This window comes from Phocoena phocoena, chromosome 1 (assembly GCF_963924675.1).
Source record: "Phocoena phocoena chromosome 1, mPhoPho1.1, whole genome shotgun sequence".
Classification (NCBI taxonomy): domain Eukaryota; kingdom Metazoa; phylum Chordata; class Mammalia; order Artiodactyla; family Phocoenidae; genus Phocoena; species Phocoena phocoena.
Genome location: NC_089219.1, coordinates 117,783,740 through 117,801,208, shown reverse-complemented (window position 1 = coordinate 117,801,208; position 17,469 = coordinate 117,783,740). Strand labels below are relative to the sequence as shown.

Here is a 17,469-nt window from a genome sequence, read left to right as displayed (position 1 = left end):
ATCCATTAATGATAATAACTCTCCAAAAAGTAGGTATAGAAGGAATACATCTCAACATAATAAAGGGCATTTATGACAAACCAACAGCCAATATCACACTTGATTGTAAAAAGCTGAAAGCCAGGAATTCCCTGGTGGTTCAGTGGTTAGGACTCTGTTCTTCCACTGCAGGAGGGCAGGAACAAGACAAGGATGTCCACTCTCACCACTTCTACTTAACATAGGGTTGGAAGTCCTTGTCACAGGAATCATACAAGAAAAAGAAATAAAAGGTATCCAAATTGGAAGAGAAGAGGTAAAACTATCACTATTTGCAGGCAACAAGATACTTTATTAAGAGAACCCTAAAGAATCCACCCCAAAACTTATTAGAATAAATGAGTTCAGCAAGGTTGCAGGACACACAATTAATATACAGAAATCTGTTGTGTTTCTGTACACTAATGATAAAGTAGCAGAAAGAGAAAGTAAAAATAAAATCCCATCAAAAGAATAAAATACCCAAGAATAAATTTAAGCAAAGAGGTGAAAGCCCTATACTCTGAAAACTATAAAACACTGATGAGGACTTCTCTGGTGGTCCAGTGGCTAAGACTCCACACTCCCAATGCAGCAGGGCCGGGTTTGATTCCTGGTTAGAGAACTAGATCCCACATGCCTCAACTAAAAGATTCCACATGCCACAACTGAAGATCCTGCATGTGGCAATGAAGATCCCACATGCCGCAACTAAGACCTGGCACAGCCAAATAAATAAATATTGAAAAACCAAACAAACACTGATGAAGGAATTTGAAGATAATACAAAGAAGTAGAAAGATAGTTCATGTTCTTGCATTAATTTATATTGTTAAAATGGCCATACTACCCAAAACAATCTACAGATTTAATGCAATTCCTATCAAAATATCCAGGACATTCTTCACAGAACTAGAATAAATAATCCCAAAATTTATATGGAATCACAGAAGACCCCAAATTGCCAGAGCAATCTTGAGAAAAAAGGAACAAAGCTGGAGGTATAACCGTCCCAAACTTCAGGCTATATTACAAAGTTACAGTAATCAAAACAGCATGATACTGTCACAAAAAGACTCACAGATCAATGGAACACAATAGAGAGCCCAGAAATAAACCCACACACCTATGGTCAATGAATCTATGGCAAAGGAGGCAAGAATATACTGTGGAGAAAAGAGAATCTCTTCAACAAGTGATGCTGGGAAAACTGGTCAGCCACATGTGAAGCAATGAGATTAGGACATTCCTTCATATCACATACAAAAATAAACTCAAAATGGTTTAAAGACCTAAATGTAAGACTAGGAACTATAAAACTCCTAGAAGAAAACATAGATGAAACACTCTTTGACATAAATCGTAGCAATATTTTCTTGGATCAGTCTCCTAAGGCAAAAGAAATAAAAGCAAAAATAAACAAATGGGACCTAATTAAATTTAAAAGCTTTTGCACATCAAAGGAAACCACTGACAAAATGAAAAGACAGCCTACAGAATGGGAGAAAATACTTGCCAACAATGCGACTGACAAGGGGTTAATATCCAAAATATACAAACAACTCATACAACTCAATATCAGAAAAAAAAACAAACCCACAAACAAACAAAACAATCCAATCAAAAAATGGGCAGAAGACCTGAATAGACATTTTTCCAAAACAGACATACAGATGGCCAAGAGGCACAGGAAAAGATGCTCAACATCATTAATTATTAGAGAAATGCAAATCAAAACAGCAATGAGATATAACCTCACACCTGTCAGAAAGGCTATCTTAAAAAAAAGTCTACAAATAACAAATTGTTGTAGAGGATGTGAAGACAAGGGAACCCTGTACACTGTTGGGAATGTAAATCGGTGCAGCCACTATAGAAAACAGTATGGGGGTTCCTGAAAAAACTAAAAATAGAACTACTATATGATCCAGCAATTCCACTCCTGGGTATATATCTGGAAAAAACAAAAACACTAATTCGAAAAGATATATGCACCCCCAATGTTCACAGCAGCACTATTTACAATAGCCAAGACATGGAAGCAACCCGAGTACCCATCAACAGATGACTGAATAAATAAGATATGAGATAAATACACACATACACACAAACATACAAACAATGGAATATTACTCAGCCATAAAAAATGAAATACTACCATCTGTAGCAAAGTGGATGGATTTAGAGAATATTATGCTTAGTGAAATAAGTCAGACAGAGAAAGACAAATACTGTATGATATCACAAATATGTGGAATCTAAAAAATAATACTAGTGAATGTATACACAAAACAGAAACAGATTCACAGATAAAGAAGACAAACTTGTGGCTACCAAAGGGGAAAAGGAAGAGGGGAGGGACAAATTAGGGGTATGGGATTAACAGAGATAAACTACTATGTATAAAATAGATAAGCAACAAGGATATACTATATAACAGAGGGAATTATAGCCATTGTTTCATAATAACCTATAATGGAGTACAATCTGCAAAAATACTGAATCACTATGCTATACATCTGAAACCAACATAATATTGTGAATCAACTATACTTGAATAGAAAACCAAAAGATTTGCTTCCTTAACCCTCAACCATCCTGTCTACAACTCAGATGCTGAAAAAGATAAAACTAATGTACTAGAGAATTCTGTGACTCATGGAAAGGCAGAATCTACCAAGAAACTGGTTGAAACTGTTAATAAGAAATGACCATATGCTGAAAGCTATCTTTCTCTTGCATTACAGGTGTCAGTAATCTATCTTATTGTCTCTTATGCAACAAAACATTTCAAATACTATTAGGGTGTCAGTTAAGTTCCAGTGTTATTCTGAGACCAATCATGTAGAATTTAAAGACCACTGAAATATCTTACATGGTAAATGCTGAAGAAGTACATTTACCTGAGAGATTAATAAAGTCTTGGATAGTTGGCCTTGCTCAGTGCCTGCTGGATGAAAAGTCAGTAAAAGAAATCATGGCACTACTACTTTCTAATCATATAATAACCCATTAAATTAAAGATTAGCTGCAAATATGAAGACTGAATTAATATTTCCACTACAGAATTGTGCTTTTGTTTTATAAATGAAAGTACCTACAGACTGGATGTTTTGTTTATATTCATTCAGTATGAGCACCAAGTAATCAGGAACAAAGATCTTATATGGGAATGTTTGGCAACAAATACAAGCAGTACTAAAATATTCAGTGTTGAATAATGTTTTTGAATCTCATCACTTATCCTAGAACAACTGTGTTGATATTTACACTGATGGTACAAAATCAATTCTGATACCTTAGCCTGAATCAAGACAGTAGTATCAAACTGTATTAGAGTTCACTGTATTATTCATCACCTCATGTTCAGATACACACACACATGCACACACACACATGCACACACACACACACACAAAGTCAGTTTAAGGAAAAAAATTATTAATTTTATTAAATCTTGACCCTTCAGTAGACTTCTTTTTAATATTCTGTGACAAAATAGGAAATACACTTCTGCTGGATCCCAAAGTTTTTTGTTTTGTTTTGTTTTTTGGCTGTGCTGTGCAGCTTGCAGGATCTCAGTTCCCCAACCAGGGAAAGAACCTGGGCTGGCAGTGAAAGCCTGGAATCCTAACCACTAGGCCACCGGGGAACTCCCTAACTACTTTTTAATGTAACACCAGTTTTACTTTAAAGAATGTCAGATAGACAAATTATAGTTATTTTGACTTGGGTATTTGATAGACAAATGAATTAAAGGAAGCTGCCACTTGAAGGAAAACAACTGACAATCTTTTCAACAGTGATAAAATTTGAGTCTTCAAACAAAAACAGGAATTCTGAAAAACCTGCATCTGCTACCATGAACTTAACACCTTTCTAATATTAAAGACTTTTCAGATAAGACTTGTGGTGGTATTAAACAATGTGATTTTTAAAATATTGTATATAAGCCACATCAACATTTGGAAGATCTCCATGTCTCAGTGAGCCAATTTTTTCCATCTGACCAAAGTGTGATGTTACAAAATCATGCATGGGGAAGAGATCCACTCAAAGCGCAAGATAAACCAATAGATTTTTTTTAACATCTTTATTGGAGTATAATTGCTTTACAGTGGTGTGTTAGTTTCTGCTTTATAACAAAGTGAATCAGCTATACATATGACCAATAGATTTTAATGCATCAGAGTGCTAAAAGTTCTCAGATTCGGCTTCTACACTGCAACTACCCTTTAAGAAACTATCTCTTGTTGAATTTTGGTGGAGCATCAAAGAAGAATACCCATAATTATCTGAAAAGGCTTTAAAAATATTCTTTTCTGGGCTTCCCTGGTGGCACAGTGGTTGAGAGTCCGCCTGCCGATGCAGGGGACACGGGTTCGTGCCCCAGTCCGGGAAGATCCCACATGCTGCGGAGCGGCTGGGCCCGTGAGCCATGACCGCTGAGCCTGTGCGTCCGGAGCCTGTGCTCCACAACGGGAGAGGCCACAACAGTGAGAGGCCGCGTACCGCAAACAAAACAAAACAAAAATTCCTTCCTTATCCAACGACATTATCTGTGTGAGGTCAGATTTTCTTCATATATTTCAACTAAAAGGAAATGATTAATGCAGAAGCACATATAAGAATCCAGCTGGCTTCTACTAAGCCAGATATTAAAGAGATTCATAAAAATATAAAACCATGCCACTCTTCTCACTAATATTTCTTTGAAGGGTTTTGGAAAATATAAGGAGTTCTGAAACCAAACAGTTTGAGAACCACTGTTCTACATCAGTCTAAGGACCTCCACTTTCTTATTACTCAGTTGAGTCTGAAGCCTGATTTTTTAGGCAAAATAGAAGCCTGGAGATCAGAGTCAATTATATAGAAGATGAGTGGAAAAATATCTGATCAGATAAATGTCTGACTGCAAAACTCTGCGTTGGATATTTTTTCATTCCAAAGCCAAGGAAAAATTATTTTTTGATTATATATCATTCTCTATATAATGCTTGTACCTCCACCCGAATAGATATCTGAAAGCTACTAATTCAAAGCACATTTAAGAGGAAGAAAGCAACCAGTCTCTTTAAAGAACTTCAAATTAAACATCTGACATCCCCTCCCATCATACTTAACAGAATAAAACTTATTGAATTTCTATTCAATAACAAATGGAACAAGAAGAAAAATAGCTGTAAAACTTAAACCGAGTAACAGAGGACTTTTATTCTGTATGATATATTTTAGTTTTAAGAGTTATTTCTAGGTGTATTATAATCAGACATAGATGACTCTAAATTATTTGAAATATAGGTTATGGGAGATTCGTTTGACAAGCTTTTCTTGAACACCTTACATATTCAAATTAAACACTGTGCAGGAGATAAAAATGCTAATATCGTCCCATCCTTCTAGGACACCAAAGACACACATTATAGATGGGTCTCTATACATACGGAGTTTATTCAGTCTGCGGCTTATTAATTCCAGTGCTTAAAATGGCACCACAGTCTGTTTAACACCCTAATTGAAAAAAATCTTCTCTATCCATGTACTACCAGGCTCAGTGTTTCAACTCTGAAACACAGAGAAGATCTTACTGGGTATATAGTTCCCTCATGCAACATGGTACCCAAACTTCTTAAAATGCGTTTATTTTTTTAATTGAAGAATTGTTGATTTACAATGTTATATTAGTTTCAAGTGTATATTATATTCCATTTAAAGTTATTATAAAATATTGGTTATATTCCTTGTGCTGTACAAAATGCACTTAAATTTACTAATTTTCAAAGACTGATTTCTAGATTTACCATGAGACGTAGATGGCCCTGATAAAAGTAGTTAAGAAGCTGGTCTGTCACAAATTGTCTATCACATCATGGTGAAGGTATAATCTAATTTAGAATATGGCATGTCAAACTGATGGATTTGGTATCCAGTTTGTTCATTCATTCATTCATTCAATATTTACTGAATACCTGCTATGTGCCTGGTACTATGCTGGATACTAGGGACAGCATGATGACTAAGATAGAGATGGTTCTTGCCCTCAGGGTGCTTAAGGCCTGCCCAGGGAAACAGATATTAAGCAAACAGTTGCATAATTATTTAGTTAGACATATACCACACTCTTGGTCTCAGCTAATCGTCCATCCTGCTGGCTTCCAGTGAGATTCCTATACTAGGAATCGGAAAATTCCTCAAAGCCCATCCATAACAGACTCTAGATTAGCATCAATGCCTTGAAATAAATACCACACACCTATTAGAGCCTTAGGATCTTTCAAGAAAAACCAACTAAGTGTCAGTGTTCAGATTTGCTGATGGGGTCAAAGTTAAACAAATCAGAGTCCAGAATAAGAAATCACTACATATGGGGGAGGGGAGGACACAAGCATTTCAGACCTTACTCCTGAGTCAGATGATAAATCATCAACTTTTCCTAACTATAGTAATTGCTTCCTCCATAATTAAGTTTTGTGACATTATCAAAAAGCTTGCATCAAATTTTGTTTAAACATAAAATGATTTAACAGTCTATTTTGCTAGTTTTCTAACTTTATATGAGGAAAAACTCCAAGACCATCTATGTATTAATTAAATTAGAAATATTCTATCAAATTTTATATTTTAAAAACATTTTACCGTTATTAAAAGTCAGCTCCTTATTTAAGATTTAGAAGACTTTTGATGTCCCAAGGAATACTTTAAATATGATTTTATTTGTTAGAAATCTGGTTTTAATTCCACATTCTCTTTTATTTTTTATAGTCCTACTGCAAATAAACAAAAATTTTTCTTCAACTTTCTCCATGTTCTGATTTAAATAGAAAAACATTAATACAGATGAGGAACAAACATTGACATGTTTATTTTCCTTTAAAACATCTGTCAAAAATAAAATATGCACTCCATTCTTACATTTATATGTATATAAATTAACCACAATAGTCTCTCTTTACTTTATACTTTACCTTCATAGCCCTCCTATCCTTAAACACACGCATACACGCACAAACACAAACACCTTAGCTCTCTTCCCTTTACCTGTCTCCAGGCTATTTCCCCTTCCCTTCAATGCCAAATTTACCAAGCCCACCACTTTATTTCCTTCACAATCTCTCTTAGCCTCTAATCTGGATTCTGTTCTGAGTACTCTACCATAACTGTAATCTCAAGTCACCAACGATTTCCATGTTTATATAGGCCAAATGGGCTTTTCTCATTTCTCATTCTCAGTGAGCTCTGTGACACCCAATACTGCTGACCACCTCCTTTATGAACTCTTCTTCCTTGACCTCCATGTTTTAAAATAAAACTAAGTTGATTTTTTTCCACTTTCATCTGTAGTACTATTCCAGTTCTCCTTCTATATCTCTAATCATTTCCTCTGTGTTTCCCTGGTAGCTCTTATTTCTCCTACACTATTACTCTACGTAGCATGGTTCTTGGGTTTCTTTCCACAGGGCTTTATCTTTGGTCTTGCCCTCTTTGGAAAATGAACCTAAAGTAACTCAAACGATGTTTTGAACAGACAGATCAGTGGAATTAAATTCCAAGTTGAATATTCTGAAGGATAAGGCAGCATTTGGACATAAAAGTGCTAGAAAGGCAATATAGGGAAGTGGCCAGAAACACAGACTCTGGAGCCAGACTCTCAGTTAAATTCTGGCTCAGTCACTTCCAAACTATGTCACATTGGACAAATTAATTAACCTCTCTGTGCCTTAGGCTCCTCATCTGTAAAATGAGGACAATAATCGTACCTACCTCAGGATTAAAGATTGGCATATTATAAGCGCTATAAAGATCATTATTAAATAAATTACAAGATCACCATCTATTAAAAAATCAAACTCATTAATTATAGGTCTACCTTGTTGTAACTCAACATTTTGGTTTTGCTATGGTTGTTTTTCAAAACCCTTAAAATGTTCTAACTCCAACTGACTGAGAGTCACTCTAGTAACTTTAAAGAGGTTTAACACAATACTACAGATTTCTAAAAGGACAGTGTTCACACACAGAAACACATATACACACATATACCTACACACACACACACACACACACAGAGTTAGAAGAATACTATAAATTTCTAGAGCGAAAAGGAAAATGCAAATCTGCTCTAACTTTATCATTTTACAGATCAGGAAACTGAAGATAGGAGAGACAAGTGATTTGTCCAAAGTCAAATAGTAATTGACAGAATTGGGGCTAAAACGCAAGTCACTAAGGCCTGTAGCTATGAATTATTTAAAAAACATTTTTCCTCACATATTCATAATGTGAAGAAATATCTTTTCTTAGAATGCAGCTTTGCTTTCAGGAAATGTTTTCTTCCCTTATTATGAAAAATCTGAAATTTTATGAGAAGGAAACTATCAAAACTTTATAAATTATTAAATCCTACCTGAAGAATCAGGGTAACTTTAGATGTCTTTCTTTAGAAGTCATTCTATTCTATAGCTAAAAGTTTGTCCACATCAAAGTAGACTATATATTTTAAATTTTTTCATGGTTATTCAATATACAAAAGTAATTTTAAACGTTCATTGAGAAAAATTTCCTTCTTTGTCTCTGCAAACCCCATCTCTACTAATCTTTTGAACAGCAGGACATAAAAAATAAGGTAAAAAGGCACAAATAAACAGCAGTTTGAGCCCTAACATTTATTTAGGACTTGCTCTGCACAGTCTGCAGTACATTGCAACAGACCTTGTAGAAAGACAAAACAGAAGGAATAGACTTTATCCCTGCCCAGAGAAAGCATGCCAGCTAAAAAAGGAGCCTAAACAAATGCATATGAAAAACACATTATAAAATAAAGACTACCAAACAGAGCACAAGAATAACGAACAGTTGGAAAATTATCCTGACTCAGATGGACTTGCCCACTACCCTGGGAGTTTTTAAGACTTCAAATTATTCATGAGTTATAAGTTCTTTGTGCCCATGGCTATTCTACTTACAAGTCTAGTTACAGAGACTGTTGAACAATCATTTTTCAAACATAAAACAAGTTATATTCCAGTATGCAATTGAAAAATCCAAATAACAGGGTTTTTTTTTTTTTTTTAACGTTAGCTAGGAATCTGTTACAGAGCCAAGGAACAAATGACTAAATCCCCTAAAACCACACAACAGTAACTCATATTTAACAAGGAGCTTGAGATCAAAAGTTTCTGATCTCAAGAATCCGGCATGCCACATACAGAATGCATAATAAAATGCATTTACACATGCACAAAAACCACTCTTCTCTATGAGAAGTTCTAGAGTACCAATCATTAAAATACTGTCTATTTTGGCTAAAGTACTTCCTTTTTAAGACAGAGCAAAGATTTTTTTTCCTCAAATGTTTTAAAAAGAAACCAGAAACTCTCAAAGCCTATTTATTCTATTCTCTTGGTTTGAAATCTGAAGCTATACTATAACCTTTCAGACCATTAAGTTATTCTTTACTATTATCAAAGTGTAACCTAATAAAGCACTTAATCTACAATCAGGTAATTAACAAACAAAAAATTTTAATTGTTATGCAATAACTCCAGCAAAAGTGTCCAGCAGATATGGCAACAAAACATGGTTGGCTTTGGAGGAATAGAGTAATTTTGCTATTTAAATATTCAGCAATCTAAAATGCAGCACCAGGGCTTCCCTGGTGGCGCAGTGGTTGAGAGTCCGCCTGCTGATGCAGGGGACACGGGTTTGTGCTCCGGTCCGGGAAGATCCCACATGCCGCGGAGCGGCTGGGCCCGTGAGCCATGGCCGCTGAGCCTGCGTGTCTGGAACCTGTGCTCCGCAATGGGAGAGGCCACAACACTGAGAGGCCTGCATACCGCAAAAAAAAATAAAAATAAAAAAAAATAAAAATAAAATGCAGCACCAGAATGTAAAGGAAAAAAATCATTATATTAAATTAGAACACTTCAATTATTGCCCTAGTTCTACTGCTTACCATTTTTGTGTCCTTAGAGAAGCTACTTAACCTCTCTGTGCCTCAATTTTTTCATCTGTAAAACAGGACTAGGAATACTTACTTTATTATATGTAAGGAACTAACAAGATGATATATGTGAAAGGGGTTTGTAAACTATAATGGCCGTATACATTAAAGGTGTCCGTATTTGTATATAAATGAAAGAGCAAATGGATATATAATGTTACTGATGTAATCATTAAGTAAACTCAGGTTAAGTGGATCCTCAGACAACTCTGTTCTATTTTTTACAATATGCCTAAGACCTGGATAAGAGTAAATCTCAAAGTAAGCTAACAATTATTTAGAAAAAGCCCTCTAAAAGAAGTTTTTGAAAAAGTCTCTTCTAAGATAAGACTTCTTTTTAATGCAAGTATCTTTCCAAACTCATTTAGTCACATTTTTTTTTCCAGCCAGACAAAGAATCTGGCTAAAAGGCCATGAAAGCAGAGATAAGAAAATGGCCAAACTCCAAGATCCATGTGCACACTCAAGTTGTGAAGTTCCAAAACAACAGAAGCTGTATCCTTTTGAAGTAGACTTTATAAACTCATTTCCTTTGATTTCTAAGGAAATTCCTCTTGCCTCTGAAGATTTTATATAAAGTTATGTATACTAAACAAAACTTTCTAAGAAATAAATAATATACATTAAGAAAATATGCCATTCTTCCAAGCATGTATTAGGTATTAATCTAGGCATTAAGTTATAAAATATCATTGCCATTCTGTGAAACTCTCTATTATGGCCTTCCATGGGAATAAACCTTTGGCAAACCTTTTGAACCAATAACATCACCAGTCAACCTTTCTGCATTAATTAGCATCTTTCCTATTCTTTGTCCAAAGTTTCAAGTTTCTGGCTCATGCTGCTTGAATCTGTAGAGATACTAGACACCATCCCTTATCCACAAAAGAAAGCAGTGAGGTCTAACAACAATCCACTCCCAAATGACTCTGCCAAATATTAAAAAAACGAGGATGCAAATACCTCAAAGTTCTCCCTATTGACTATTAAACATTTCGCAGTCAAACGTTTCACCAAGGTGATTTTTTTTAGCTCTAAAGCTTAGATTCAGAAACAAGCACAAAGCTGATGCATTTCTGGCTAGTACAACCATAAATAAAGAAAAGACAGGTCATCTCTAACTGAACTTTCTGCTGGACTTCACTGTTGATGTTACTTCTTAGATCAGTAAAACAGATTTAAATTTCTCCAAGCAAAACATGTAAATATACCGTTTAAATGATTATGGAAAACAATGAACTTCCATCACTGTGACATCTCTTAGTGAACCATACCTAAAATTGTTCTGTTTAATAAGCACTGAGTGGCTAGCATTGTGCTGAGTGTCAGGAGTAGTAATAAAAAAGCACGTGACACTTCCTGCCTTTCAGAGGCTTATGATACAGATGAGAAGACAAGCCTTTTATACCAAACAACTAGGGACCAATACAAGAAAGAACTTTTTTTTAAAGCAGGTGTTGTGTAGCATAATGAACAGTTTATGAAGCTCTAAGGGCCCACCACAATCACTTTCTCATTAGAGTGGCCCAGGCTGTTCCTTTTGCATAGCTGCTGGCTTACAAAGCAAAAGAATACATTTAATGAAATCAACCCTATTTCCCCGGTCACAAAAGAATGGACCACGGATCATGAGCCAGGGTTATCACAGCAATTCTACCCAACTATATATATAATCAGATCCTCTTTCTGCTTAGGGAGTCTGAATGAGCAATGTGTGAAAAAGACTAAAATGGAATTACTGGAGCTGCTGTTGAATCAGGAGTGACAACAAGCCACTATTCCAATTTTCCATGAGGACAAGTGTACGTTCCAAGCTATGAAGCATAAGAGTTAGTTTATTAAAAAATGGTATACTAAACAGTCAATAGCTACATCTACTTTTTTAGATATTAAAATATTTTTTAAACACATGTCCAATTATACGATAAAACCACATGGTTTGCTTATTGGCTCTGTTAAGTCTGGTTTATACTAAGCAAAACCTTGAGGTGTGAGAATCCCTATATTTCTTAATTTCTAATGTAATCGCACAGTATCAATTACAATAATTTCTGTCAATGAAATTAAGTGCCTAAATGAAAGAAAAAGTCTACATCTTTCTACACAAGAAATGATGTCACTTGCCTTTTTGATGAAACTGTTAGAATATTTTATATGGAAAAATGAAAAAAAAAAACTAAGCATGAGATCATTATGTCTTTCATTTTCATTTTAGCAAGAACAAAAAGAACAATCCAGGATTTAAGAATCAAATTCCTGTCCAATGACACTATTTATAGTCATGATGATAAAATTAACTTCCTTATCCCAACTGTTAAAACAAAATAAAGAAAGAAAAAGTGAAAAAGGATGCTGTCTCTCTCTAACTACTGTTATCTAGTTAAGTTCATGCTTATCCTCACTTTACCTTGATATAAAACACTAAGATATGATAAATCAGTAATTAGGAAATGAAAAACTCAAACAGAATGGGAAAGAGAGTCCTAACAGTTTTCTTAAACAGGAGAATGCTTTTTCTACAACATCAAAGGATTGGAGGGAGGGTGACAAATAATTTTCTAGTAGCACTTTTCACAGCAAACTAATGAGAAGTAGCTTTTACAAATGCAAGAAACGTAATGCACCATTCAGGCTTCCCTGGTGGCGCAGTGGTTGGGAGTCCGCCTGCCGATGCAGGGGACGTGGGTTCGTGCCTCGGTCTAGGAGGATCCCACATGCCGCGGAGCGGCTGGGCCCGTGAGCCATGGCCGCTGGGCCTGCACATCTGCAGCCTGTGCTCCGCAGCAGGAAAGGCCACAGCAGCGAGAGGTCTGCGTACCGCAAAAAAAAAAAAAAAAAAAAAGGACACCATTCATCTTCCTTTGTAAAAATACAGTCCCTTTAAGGCTAGGATAATTTTCTTCATAACAAATACTTGTTCTCTTCCCTAGAAAAATGTTAGTAGTCATAAGGTCAATCTGTGGCTTGACAATTGCTACTTTTAATATATGCTGTTCTGTTTTCATCAAATAATAGAGAAATTATCCCAAATCTAAGAAAATGTATTCAGCTATTTCAGTGTTAAAAATATTCTTTTGTGGTAACTTCCATAACATATACTTCAACACATTCATTTTAACATGTATCAAGTCTCTTCTTCGTAGTGCTGGATCCCATCTTAAAAAGTTTACTCCCGGGCTTCTCTGGTGGCACAGTGGTTGAGAGTCTGCCTGCTGATGCAGGGGACGTGGGTTCGTGCCCCAGTCTGGGAGGATCCCACATGCCACGGAGCGGCTGGGCCTGTGAGCCATGGCCGCTGAGCCTGCGTGTCCAGAGCCTGTGCTCCACAATGGGAGAGGCCACAACAGTGAGAGGCCCACGTACCGCAAAAAAAAAAAAAAAAAAAAGTTTACTCCCACCCCCCAACCCCTGCCAACTTTAAACATGATTGTGTCAATCCAAAGCTAATACTAAGCTCTGGTCAGCCAATACAGTTGGAGCCTTGCTGAAACCCTGTTCTCAGCTGCCCCCTTGCTGCTGAAAATGAACTTGGAGGCTGGCACAGTATAGAAATATACCAGCTATGTCTGAGCGAATAGGCTGAACACAAGAAATTTTTGAGAAAAGGCAGAAATCATGAGATACCATCACTATAGTATTCCAAATCTCCTAACATATTTGATTAATAACTAAAAACACATGAAATGTTTGGTTTCCCTAATCTTCAAGTGTCAAAGTTCTCTGGTCCAAAATTCTGAGCTGCTAGATATTTATACCTTAGAAAAAGCATTGAGTTAACTGAGAATTTCAGTAACAGTGAGTGGTGACGATAATCAGAGAATGAATCATTTATTGTTAGCATATGCTTATTTCTATCATGCACTCTCTACATCCTTTTAAAAAAAGACAAAGAAAAAGAAAAGCCTAGGATACAAACTACCAAGGAATTCAAATTCATTCATGTGTTACTGGTTTAACATACAGCACTGTAACCGAGATATTCATATGGCAACTCTATGAAGAATGTATTTTCATTTTAGAGGAAAAGCAGATGGAATGAAAGTAAGCTATGCATTTTTTCCCCATTTAGTCTCACATTTGTAACATTCAAAAGTGCTCGTATAAACATTTACTTTTGTACAAGCTAACTGATTATCTTACACATTCTTCACTAGCAAGAGTAAATGCTTGATGAAGGACAGAGAAAAGAGGGATAGAAAGTCTCAGGAATAGAGCCTAAAAAGACATTTTTATGTTTATACTTCTCCACCGGTTATAAACAAACAAATAATATGTTGGTTATAAACAAACAAAGAATAAAAATCAATAAGCAGCTTATATTTTCTAAATATTGCCTGGCATCAACTCCATGTTTCCACTTCATAACGCTGAACAGTTCAAAATCAAGCTTGTATTATAGCACTTAGGCTGTTCCACTCATACAATTTATTTTATATTGCTTCCCATATCTTTTTATCTTCCACAGCATTCAGCTCAGTGCCTCATATATAGCAGGTATTCAAAACTATTTCTTTTATTCTTTCAAAGTGAACTTACCCTTCGAAACGACACAACATAAAACGTGTCTCCCCTTCTGTGGATGGCTTCAAAAAAGTCTTGATAACTTCTAGGTGAAGCATAATACACCTGTAGCTCACTCCCTGAGTTCCTGCTGAAGTAAGAAAATGGCAAAGTGGCAAAGTGTTCTTTAACTAATAAATTTCTATCCTCTCAAAAATGCTTCCCGTTCTGAATTATAAGAATCTCTCTCAACCAAAATATTAGTAGTATTTTGGCAGCAATTTTTATAGTAACATTTTGAAAAGCTCAAGGTCAGGATATTTGTAAGATCCAATTCACTAAAGCCAAAACTCACATTTCTGTATCAAGGCTCTAAAATGCACCAGTCAAGTGCATTGCAAAGCATGTAAAAAAAATAGAAGTACCAGAAAATAGATTTCTGCATTGGTTTGCATGATTTTAAAATTTTGGTAACATAAATTAAGTCTGAGGAAAAGTTATCTTTCACCGTTCTGTCAAATGTGTGAAGGTGCACTTGTCTATGAGGCTGTGTGAAAGGTGAAAAGCACTTAGGATTTGGAAACAAATACACCTGGCTCTGAATTCCTGCTCCACCTCTCAACTGGATATTCTTGGGGAAATCAATCTCTGAGGAACCTCAGTTTCCTCATCAATAAAATGAGGGTAACCACATAAACCTTTCAGGACTGTTACTGGGGTCAGAGATGTTAGTACCAAGCATGGGTCCTCTTCCATGGGAGTCACTCAACAACTGCTAGCCATAGATATTAAAAGTACCAAGTCAGTGCCTTGGTAAAATTATAACTAAAATTATAATACCTCAGAGCACATCTTATCCCAAAAGATATACACAAATGATATTAATATAGTTCTTAATAATATTTTCAGGGTCTTTTATTGTTTAGCACAATAAGCCAACACCCAAAAGTTAGAGTTAAAAAAAAACACTTCATTTTTCTTCAAAAAGAAAAATCATATTCTTTTATGTCTTCAATCAAACTTTTATTAACTTAAGAGGTGGGCAAGATTGACCTAAAAGGAAATTATAACTGAGTCATAAGAACTTCCTTTGAAATAATTTCACGTGCTCAAGAGGCCATCTCTGACTGTAATACTTCGAATATACAGTCAATTCTTATTATTTATGGTAGTTATAGTCCTATAAAGTCAGTGCAAACACTGAATTAGCAAACACTGAACCATTCTCCTAAGGGAAATACAGGTTAGGTTCCTGTGAAGGCTTAGTTACAGCATTTTTTTTCCCTGAATTTTTAAAATTTATTTTTTTATACAACAGGTTCTTATTAGTCATCAATTTTATACACATCAGTGTATAAATGTCAATCCCAATCGCCCAATTCATCCCACCACCACCACCACCGCCCTGCCACTTTCCCCCCTTGGTGTCCATACGTTTGTTCTCTACATCTGTGTCTCAATTTCTGCCCTGCAAACTGGTTCATCTGTACCATTTTTCTGGCTCCACATATATGCGATAATATACGATATTTGTTTTACTCTTTCTGACTTACTTCACTCTGTATGACAGTCTCTAGAGCCATCCACGTCTCAACAAATGGCCCAGTTTTGCTCCTTTTTATGGCTGAGTAATATTCCATTGTATATATGTACCACAACTTCTCTATCCATTTGTCTGTCGATGGGCATTTAGGTTGCTTCCATGACCTGGCTATTGTAAATAGTGCTGCAATGAACATTGGGGTGCATGTGTCTTTTTGCATTATGGATTTCTCTGGGTATATGCCCAGTACTGGGATTGCTGGGTCATACGGTAATTCTATTTTTAGTTTCTGAAGGAACCTTCATACTGTTCTCCATCATGGCTGTTATCAATTTACATTCCCACCAACAGTACAAGAGAGCTCCTTTTTCTCTACACCCTCTCCAGCATTTGTTGTTTATAGATTTTCTGGTGATGCCCATTCTAATTGGTGTGAGGTGATACCTCATTGTAGTTCTAATTTGCATTCCTCTAATAATTAACTGATGTCGAGCAGCTTTTCATGTGCTTCTTGGCCATTTGTATGTCTTCTTTGGAGAAATGTCTATTTAGGTCTTCTGCCCATTTTTGATTTCGGTGGTTTGTTTTTTTAATATTGAGCTGAATGAGCTGTTTATATATTTTGGAGATTAATCCTGGGTCTGTTGATTTGTTTGAAAATATTTTCTCCCATTCTGAGGGTTGTCTTTTTGTCTTGTTTGTAGTTTCCTTTGCTATGCAAAAGCTTTCACGTTTTCTTAGGTCCCATTTATTTTTGTTTTTATTTCCATTACACTAGGACGTGGATCAAAAAAGATCTTGCTGTGATTTCTGTCAAAGAGTGTTCTTCCTATGCTTTCCTCTAACAGTTTTATAGTATCCAGTCTTACACTTAGGGCTCTAATCCATTTTGAGTTTACTTTTGTGTATGGTGTTAGGGAGTGTTCTAATTTCATTCTTTTACATGTAGCTGTCCAGTTTTCCCAGCACCACTTATTGAAGAGACTGTCTTTTCTCCATTGTATATCTCTGCCTCCTTTGTCATAGATTAGTTGACCATAGGTGTGTGGGTTTATCTCTGGTCTTTCTATGCTGTTCCATTGAGCTATGTTTCTGTTTTTGTGCCAATACCATACTGTGTTGATTACTGTAGCTTTGTAGTATAGTCTGAAGTCAGGGAGTCTGATTCCTCCAGCTCCGTTTTTTTCCCTCAAGACTGCTTTTGCTCTTCAGGGTCTTTCACGTCTCCATACAAATTTTAAGGTTTTTTTGTTCTAGTTCTGTAAAAAATGCCATTGGTAATTGGATAGGGATTGCATTGAATCTGTAGCTTGCTTTGGGTAGTATAGTCATTTTCACAATGTTGATTCTTCCAAACCAAGAACATGGTATATCTCTCCATCTTTTTGTATCACCATTAATTTCTTTT

The 17,469-nt window shown here is 35.8% G+C and overlaps 1 protein-coding gene across 1 annotated transcript in view; it reads right to left on the bottom strand.

Moving 5' to 3' along the window:
• Positions 1–17,469, bottom strand: part of ATF6 (activating transcription factor 6) — a 216,134-nt gene that overhangs the window by 104,204 nt on the left and 94,461 nt on the right. The window contains exon 14 of the mRNA XM_065885140.1: positions 14,555–14,669. Within this exon, the coding sequence (XP_065741212.1) occupies positions 14,555–14,669 (115 nt within the window). The remainder of the gene's footprint in view (positions 1–14,554; positions 14,670–17,469) is intronic.